This window comes from Cyclopterus lumpus, chromosome 9 (genome assembly GCF_009769545.1).
Source record: "Cyclopterus lumpus isolate fCycLum1 chromosome 9, fCycLum1.pri, whole genome shotgun sequence".
NCBI lineage: Eukaryota > Metazoa > Chordata > Actinopteri > Perciformes > Cyclopteridae > Cyclopterus > Cyclopterus lumpus.
In genome coordinates, this window is record NC_046974.1 from 1,224,864 (window position 1) to 1,235,000 (window position 10,137).

The 10,137-nt window shown below is 46.1% G+C and overlaps 1 protein-coding gene across 1 annotated transcript in view; it reads left to right on the forward strand.

Annotated features, from left to right (window-relative positions):
• The first annotated feature begins 2,154 nt into the window (after positions 1-2,154).
• Positions 2,155-10,137, forward strand: part of mfsd14bb (major facilitator superfamily domain containing 14Bb) — a 12,992-nt gene continuing 5,009 nt past the window's right edge. The window contains exons 1-5 of the mRNA XM_034541037.1: positions 2,155-2,561; positions 4,582-4,674; positions 5,585-5,647; positions 8,193-8,320; positions 9,087-9,201. Coding sequence (XP_034396928.1) covers positions 2,517-2,561; positions 4,582-4,674; positions 5,585-5,647; positions 8,193-8,320; positions 9,087-9,201 — 444 coding nt within the window. The 5' untranslated portion in view covers positions 2,155-2,516. The remainder of the gene's footprint in view (positions 2,562-4,581; positions 4,675-5,584; positions 5,648-8,192; positions 8,321-9,086; positions 9,202-10,137) is intronic.

A 10,137-nucleotide genomic window follows, 5' to 3' on the forward strand; every position in this document is an offset into this window, starting at 1 on the left:
CGGTAGTTTAGATGCTTAATGTTGCTCTTCTTCTTCTTCATGTTTTAACAGTAGTTTAGATGCTTAATGTTGCTCTTCTTCTTCTTCATGTTTTAACGGTAGTTTAGATGCTTAATGTTGCTCTTCTTCTTCTTCATGTTTTAACGGTAGTTTACATGCATAATGTTGCTCTTCTTCTTCATGTTTTAACGGTAGTTTAGATGCTTAATGTTGCTCTTCTTCTTCTTCATGTTTTAACGGTAGTTTACATGCATAATGTTGCTCTTCTTCTTCATGTTTTAACAGTAGTTTACATGCATAATGTTGCTCTTCTTCTTCATGTTTTAACGGTAGTTTAGATGCTTAATGTTGCTCTTCTTCTTCATGTTTTAACGGTAGTTTACATGCTTAATGTTGCTCTTCTTCACATTATATTTCTTTAAATCTCTCTTCCGCAGTGGTGTTGACATAAACAATCACTGAGAGCAGAGGACTTTCTTTCTTGTGAAGATGATAATGATGAAGAACAAAGATACAGTGAACACATCCTCCTCTGCACCCTGTGTGTGTGTGTGTGTGTGTATATGTGTGTGTGTGTGTGTGTGTGTGTGTGTGTGTGTGTGTGTGTGTGTGTGTGTATGTGTATGTGTGTGTGTGAGAGAGATTGTTTTGGCTGCCGAGGATGAGGATGAAGATATGACCATCCCAGAGGTCACAGTTTACCTAACGTTACCTTCAACCTTCCTCTTCCTCTTCCTCCTCCTCCTCCTCCTCCTCCTCCTCCTCCTCCACCCCCCTACATGGGGCTCCTTCATCTCTAACATGTGCACACAGCTCGGCTGCACACGGCGGCCATGTTGCGCCAGTATTTACAAAAAAAACCCGCATCGGTGAAAAAAAAATAAAAAAGGCGCAAGCGAACAAAGGGAGGGGGGGGGTAAGGGGAGGGGGGGCTAAGCTAGCTGCTCTGCGGTAAAACGTGAACACCGGGCGCGTGGCCCGTTAACCGGTCCGGGTTCCGGTTCGGGTTCGGGTTCTTACCGAGACAGCAGGTCCGCGTCGCCGCATAATCCCGATCCGCCGCCGAGTGGCTCCGTCTGGTCGCTGCTCCGCCGCTGCGTCAAGCGGGCCGCGCTGGAGGGGGAGGCACGCCGGAAGTGAGGGGGGGCACGCCGGAAGTGAGGGGGGAGAGCCCTGCAAAATAAAAGCGAGGATTTTGCTGCAATTGGGGAGTTTTCTTGTTTTCTTCCTTCTTCTTCTTCTTTTTTTGGTGGCCGGTTACAGCACTAGTTTTAGGTGAATAGCGCCACCTAGAGTACCGGAGGATGTAGACCAGGACCCGGTTTACGTTAGTCCGGAATCACATTTATACTCAAAATAAATATGTATATGTAAACATATATATATATATATATACATGTATATATATATATATATATATATATATATATATATATATATATATGTATATATATATATAAATACATTTATTTATTATTTACAATATCACAAAATATATTTGAGAAAAGCATGATTGAAATGACAAATAAAATAAAAGATTGTTTAAAATATTCTTATATTTATATCAAATTCTGATTTTATTTTAAAATGTCACATTTTTTACTGTGCATTTTTTTAATATTCTAATGTTTCTGTTTTTTGACGTTCGTCTGCTTGTATTTTATTTTCTCTCACTGTGTTTGTTTTATCCACTAAAAACACTCAACTGTTCCGCGCTTTTATTTTGATTAGAACCGGAAGTGTGATCTATAATCTCCGGTTGCCTTGACGCTGGTGATTCTTTACGTTGAAGCCAAACATTCTTCCACAGCCGAGTCCCGCCTTTCTCCATCTTGCCAAATAATGATCCAGGAGCATGTTGGCCGCTTGGTTTGCTGCCGCGTCTTCCTGCCAAATACTGAGAATATCTGTTGTCCGCATATAAAAACACACATCATTATTTTATCATTATGTTCTTATATCTTTGCTTACAGTGGAATTCCTTGACAGCATTTGGGATTTTGTAAAAAAAAAACATTTAACGACATAAAAAAAAATAAAACACCAACTGCATTGTAGTGTGGCCGGCGGCACAGCAGGGGGCGCGCTCTGCTCGATGCGTATTTATATAAAGAGGCGAAAACGTGTAAACTGACCCAGAATCAGATGTACAATTTACCAACTCTGTAAAGGACAACCGATTCTGAATAGGAGCCGATCTGGGAACAGCTAGCGTTCTGGTCGAGAAAAAAAAAAAGGCGTTCGTGTTTTCTCACCGGCGCCGGCCCCGTAGGGGCGGCGTTTATATCAGACCAACGCGAGACGACAGCGCGACACCGGGGAGTTCCGGTAGTTAAAACACAGCGACCAACTGTTACGTTACATTTAGAGGGGAGAAAGCCGCCGAAGCGTCACGGGGGTATTTTGTTGTAACCGCCGTTTAAACGTCCATGAAAGCGGAGACGCTCTAGCAGCGGGACACCCTGGAAGGGACGGAGACACCCCGGGAGGATGTCGAGCGACGGACATGTCAACCGATGAGCTGCGAGGCCAAAGACGACGTCATGTCGCTCCGCAGCTCGGTGAGCGTCGGCGCGCGAGCTAAACGGGAAGCTAACTAACCCGGGGACGCGAAGAAGAACGTCCGTGACGTCACGCGGCTCGTTCGGACGGCTAACTAGTGGTCTAACTTTAGGCTAGTAGAGGAGCGCGAGCTCGTGGGAGTGTGTGAGATTTACGGGGTTGCTGGCCGGGTCAGTGAACGCATCATTGCGAATTAGAGGAAAAACGAGATGTGCAACTTTTCCTCTGGACTATTTGTTGTTGTTGTTGTGAAGATGCAAAACTCCTGCATCTTCACATATATCGTTTTATTATTAGTCTACTCATTCCTTTATAGTTCATAATGTCATTTAATTGATGAATACACTCTTTAAATGTCATTTGTCCCATCAACAGCCTAAAAAAGGTTTGTGCTGCATTGATTTATTTCATTATTCGTTATTGTGATGCACAGTGTGTTAAAACCTGAGTGTAAAAGTAATAAATTAAAGGCCAACAGTAACCAAACTGAACTAACATGAAGAGCCGGTTATGTCTGAAAGAAACTAAACGGCAACCGAGAAAGTATTAACTTTATCGTATAGAATGTAAGATGACCTGTGCGTTCATGCCGTAGAAACTAGTTTCAGATGCACTTCGTTAGTTTTACCTTCACAAGAGACACTGAGCTCTTCCTCTGAACCCAGACGCACTCTTTGTAACTTCCTGTCCTTTTTATGGATTTTTTTTCCCACACAGAATGTCCTTGCCGATAAACCGAAACGTCTCAATTGACCTGTTTAATGCCAGATTTAAAAGTGCATTTTAGCAAAGAAACATAATCTTTGCATATTTAGACATTCAGATTAGATTGGGTGGATGTATTGGGGTCCAATTGGAGGGATTGGGTACTGGTTGGAGGTATTGGGCTCTGGTTGGAGGTATTGGGTACTGGTTGGAGGTATTGGGCTCTGGTTGGAGGTATTGGGTACTGGTTGGAGGTATTGGGCTCTGGTTGGAGGTATTGGGCTCTGGTTGGAGGTATTGGGTACTGGTTGGAGGGATTGGGCTCTGGTTGGAGGTATTGGGCTCTGGTTGGAGGGATTGGGCTCTGGTTGGAGGTATTGGTACTGGTTGGAGGGATTGGGCTCTGGTTGGAGGTATTGGGTACTGGTTGGAGGGATTGGGCTCTGGTTGGAGGGATTGGGCACTGGTTGGAGGGATTAGGCTCTGGTTGGAGGGATTGGGCTCTGGTTGGAGGTATTGGGCTCTGGTTGGAGGGATTGGGCTCTGGTTGGAGGGATTGGGCTCTGGTTGGGGGGATTGGGCTCTGGTTGGAGGGATTGGTTGGAGGTATTGGGCTCTGGTTGGAGGGATTGGGCTCTGGTTGGAGGTATTGGGATCTGGTTGGAGGTATTGGGCACTGGTTGGAGGGATTGGGCTCTGGTTGGAGGTATTGGGCACTGGTTGGAGGTATTGGGATCTGGTTGGAGGTATTGGGCACTGGTTGGAGGGATTGGGCTCTGGTTGGAGGTATTGGGCACTGGTTGGAGGGATTGGGCACTGGTTGGAGGGATTGGGCTCTGGTTGGAGGGATTGGGCTCTGGTTGGAGGGATTGGGCTCTGGTTGGGGGGGATTGGGCTCTGGTTGGAGGGATTGGTTGGAGGGATTGGGCTCTGGTTGGAGGGATTGGGCTCTGGTTGGAGGGATTGGGCTCTGGTTGGGGGGATTGGGCTCTGGTTGGAGGGATTGGTTGGAGGTATTGGGCTCTGGTTGGAGGGATTGGGATCTGGTTGGAGGTATTGGGCTCTGGTTGGAGGTATTGGGCTCTGGTTGGAGGGATTGGGCTCTGGTTGGGGGGATTGGGCTCTGGTTGGAGGGATTGGGCTCTGGTTTGGGGGGATTGGGATCTGGTTGGAGGGATTGGGATCTGGTTGGAGGGATTGGGATCTGGTTGGAGGGATTAGGCTCTGGTTGGAGGGATTAGGCTCCGGTTGAACAGGAAGTGGGCTAATCCCTGTGGATGAATAGTTAATGTTGGGCCTCTTTTCCCACCACAGAGCGGCCGAGGCCGAGCCACAGTGACTCACGCGGTGGTGGTGATCTTCTTGGAGTTCTTCGCCTGGGGGCTCCTGACCACGCCCATGCTGACGGTGAGTAAACAACAACAACAACACGTGAAGTAAAAGCTCCAGTCAGCTGGTCACACGCCTCTCGTCTCCTTTTCTTCCATGAAAGGAAAATAACTCTTTCAGATGTCTAAAAGTGCAATTATAGGTTTAGTTGGTTTCATCCTCTTTATGGAATTCCCCTCAAACTAATAATAATAATAATAATAATGCAACCACAGCAAAACACGAACGTTGTGTTTGTTGACTATTGCTTTACGTGATGAAACTCACAGGAGAGGAACAACGACTGAAGACATTGGATGAGTTAATTAAACGGACAGATCTTTAAACGCATCTCTTTACTTCTGATGTTTACTGAGTACTTCTGAAATAATAATAACAACATTCAGCGTGAAAACAGCTTCAAAAGGACCAAATCGATCTGAGTGTAGTAGTATACTAGTAGTAGTAGTATATTAATAGTAGTAGTAGTAGTATATTAGTGTAGAAGCATAGTAGTAGTATACTTGTAGTAGTATAGTAGTACTATACTTGTAGTATAGAAGTACAGTAGTGTAGAAGTATAATAGTAGTGTACTTGTAGTAGTCGTGTACTTTTAGTAGTATAGTAGTGTAGAAATATAGTAGTAGTATAGCAGAAGTGTACTTGTAGAAGTATACTTATAGTAGTAGTGTACTTGTAGTAGTGTATAAGTATACTAATAGTAGTACTTGTAGAAGTATACTAATAGTAGTACTTGTAGTAGTGTAGAAGTATACTAATAGTAGTACAGAGATGTATTAGTTCATGCTAATAAGCGTGTTTATGAACCGTCTCTCAGTATTCATGAAGTTTGTCACGAGTTTCATCAAAGTCTCAGTGTGCGTCACTAATGAGGGAGTTGTGTTGTTATTGACGATACATTTACTTTTGTGTCTGTGTGTGTTTCAGGTCCTCCATGAGACGTTTCCTCAGCACACCTTCCTGATGAACGGCCTGGTTCACGGAGTCAAGGTGAGTGTCAGCAGAACAACTAGTAGTGAAACATGAAACATGACGATAAGACATGAAACATGACGATGAGACATGAAACATGACGATGAAACGAGACGATGAGACATGAAACATGACGATGAGACATGAAACATGACGATGAGACATGACGATGAGACATGAAACATGACGATGAAACGAGACGATGAGACATGAAACATGACGATAAGACATGAAACATGACGATGAAACATGACGATGAAACGAGACGATGAGACATGAAACATGACGATAAGACATGAAACATGACGATGAAACGAGACGATGAGACATGAAACATGACGATAAGACATGAAACATGACGATGAGACATGAAACGAGACGATGAGACATGAAACATGACGATGAGACATGAAACATGACGATGAAACGAGACGATGAGACATGAAACATGACGATGAGACATGAAACATGACGATGAAACGAGACGATGAGACATGAAACATGACGATGAGACATGAAACATGACGATGAAACGAGACGATGAGACATGAAACATGACGATAAGACATGAAACATGACGATGAGACATGAAACATGACGATGAAACGAGACGATGAGACATGAAACATGACGATGAGACATGAAACATGACGATGAGACATGACGATGACACATGAAACATGACGATGAGACATGACACATGACGATGAGACAAGACGATGAGACATGAAACAAGACGATGACACATGACACAAGACGAGGAGACATGAAACATGACGATGAGACATGACGATGAGACATGACGATGAGACATGACGATGACACATGACGATGAGACATGACGATGACACATGACGATGAGACATGACGATGACACATGACGATGAGACATGAAACACGACGATGACACATGACGATGAGACGATGAGACATGACGATGAGACATGACGATGAGACATGAAACATGACGATGACACATGACGATGAGACATGAAACACGACGATGACACATGACGATGAGACATGACGATGAGACGATGACACATGACGATGAGACATGACACATGACGATGAGACATGAAACACGACGATGACACATGACGATGAGACATGACGATGAGACATGACGATGAGACATGACACATGACGATGAGACATGAAACACGACGATGACACATGACGATGACACATGAAACATGACGATGACACATGAAACATGACGATGAGACATGACACATGACGATGAGACAAGACGATGAGACATGAAACAAGACGATGAAACATGACGATGACACAAGACGATGAGACATGAAACATGACGATGACACATGACACAAGACGATGAGACATGAAACATGACGATGAGACATGACATGACGATGAGACATGACGATGAGACATGACGATGAGACATGAAACACGACGATGACACATGACGATGAGACATGAAACACGACGATGACACATGACGATGAGACGATGAGACATGACGATGAGACATGACGATGAGACATGAAACACGACGATGACACATGACGATGAGACATGAAACACGACGATGACACATGACGATGAGACGATGAGACATGACGATGAGACATGACGATGAGACATGAAACATGACGATGACACATGACGATGAGACATGAAACACGACGATGACACGAGACGATGAGACATGACGTTGAGACGATGAGACATGACGATGAGACATGACACATGACGATGAGACATGAAACACGACGATGACACATGACGATGAGACATGACACATGACGATGAGACATGACGATGAGACATGACGATGAGACATGACGATGAGACATGACGATGAGACGATGAGACATGACACATGACGATGAGACATGAAACACGACGATGACACATGACGATGAGACATGACGATGAGACATGACGATGAGACGATGAGACATGACACATGACGATGAGACATGAAACACGACGATGACACATGACGATGACACATGACGATGACACATGAAACATGACGATGAGACATGACACATGACGATGAGACAAGACGATGAGACATGAAACAAGACGATGAAACATGACGATGACACATGACACAAGACGATGAGACATGAAACATGACGATGAAACAAGACGATGAGACATGAAACGAGACGATGAGACATGAAACAAGACGATGAGACATGAAACAAGACGATGAGACATGAAACATGACGATGAAACAAGACGATGAGACATGAAACGAGACGATGAGACAAGAAACAAGACGATGAGACATGAAACGAGACGATGAGACATGAAACAAGACGATGAGACATGAAACAAGACGATGAGACATGAAACAAGACGATGAGACATGAAACATGACGATGAAACAAGACGATGAGACATGAAACGAGACGATGAGACAAGAAACAAGACGATGAGACATGAAACAAGACGATGAGACAAGAAACATGACGACGAGACGATGAGACATGACACATGACGATGAGACCGATCGATACATTGTTGCAGCTCTTTTGACTCTTGCATGTTTACATAATTCTTTCTTTGTCTTCCTGTTCAGGGCTTCCTGTCGTTTCTGTCGGCTCCTCTGATTGGTGCTCTGTCGGACATCTGGGGCAGGAAGTCCTTCCTCCTCATGACGGTGTTCTTCACCTGCGCCCCCATCCCCTTCATGAGGATCAGCCCCTGGTGAGACGCGCGTCTGTGGCTCCGCCCACACTTGTACGCACATAACCGCCGCAGCGTTTCAGAACCCTAAAAGGAAACTTGTGTTCGTTAACTTCGTTATGACCTTTAAACGAACCCTGTGGAGAATTAAATGTGTTCTGAAGACACAAAGGTTTAATATCCGGCTAACATTTACTCATGCAGAGTTGTACCGCTTCCTGTTTCTAAAACAGGCCGATGGTTCTTCTTTGTTTCATCGAGTGTTTTTATCAGAGAATATTTCCAGACACGGTGAGATGTCCATTGGTCACATGACCTGCATCAGGTCTCTCCTCTATTGGTCACATGACCTGCACCAGGTCTCTCCTCTATTGGTCACATGACCTGCATCAGGTCTCTCCTCTATTGGTCACATGACCTGCATCAGGTCTCTCCTCTATTGGTCACATGACCTGCACCAGGTCTCTCCTCTATTGGTCACATGACCTGCATCAGGTCTCTCCTCTATTGGTCACATGACCTGCACTAGGTCTCTCCTATTGGTCACATGACCTGCACCAGGTCTCTCCTCTATTGGTCACATGACCTGCACCAGGTCTCTCCTCTATTGGTCACATGACCTGCACCAGGTCTCTCCTCTATTGGTCACATGACCTGCACCAGGTCTCCTCTATTGGTCACATGACCTGCACCAGAGAGAGAAAGACCTCTTAAATAAGTTCCGGTAAAGTGCATATTTTTATAATTAGTGAGGTAATATTGTCTCTTTCTCTACTTCCTGTCTCAGGTGGTACTTCGCTCTGATCTCCGTCTCGGGGATCTTCGCCGTGACCTTCTCGGTGATCTTCGCCTACGTTGCCGACATCACGGAGGAGCACGAGAGGAGCACCGCCTACGGACTGGTAACCACTGCCCCTAAGGCCTGGTAACCACTGCCCCTAAGGCCTGGTAACCACAGCCCGTAAGGCCTGGTAACCACAGCCCCTAAGGCCTGGTAACCACTGCCCCTAAGGCCTGGTAACCACAGCCCGTAAGGCCTGGTAACCACAGCCACTAAGGCCTGGTAACCACAGCCCGTAAGGCCTGGTAACCACAGCCCCTAAGGCCTGGTAACCACAGCCCGTAAGGCCTGGTAACCACAGCCCATAAGGCCTGGTAACCACAGCCCCTAAGGCCTGGTAACCACAGCCCGTAAGGCCTGGTAACCACAGCCCCTAAGGCCTGGTAACCACAGCCCGTAAGGCCTGGTAACCACAGCCCCTAAGGCCTGGTAACCACAGCCCGTAAGGCCTGGTAACCACAGCCCCTAAGGCCTGGTAACCACAGCCCCTAAGGCCTGGTAACCACAGCCCCTAAGGCCTGGTAACCACAGCCCCTAAGGCCTGGTAACCACAGCCCATAATTCCTGGTAACCACAGCCCATAAGGCCTGGTAACCACTGCCCCTAAGGCCTGGTAACCACAGCCCATAATTCCTGGTAACCACAGCCCATAAGGCCTGGTAACCACAGCCCTAAGGCCTGGTAACCACAGCCCCTAAGGCCTGGTAACCACAGCCCGTAAGGCCTGGTAACCACAGCCCCTAAGGCCTGGTAACCACTGCCCCTAAGGCCTGGTAACCACAGCCCATAATTCCTGGTAACCACAGCCCATAAGGCCTGGTAACCACAGCCCTAAGGCCTGGTAACCACAGCCCCTAAGGCCTGGTAACCACAGCCCATAATTCCTGGTAACCACAGCCCATAAGGCCTGGTAACCACTGCCCCTAAGGCCTGGTAACCACAGCCCATAATTCCTGGTAACCACAGCCCATAAGGCCTGGTAACCACTGCCCCTAAG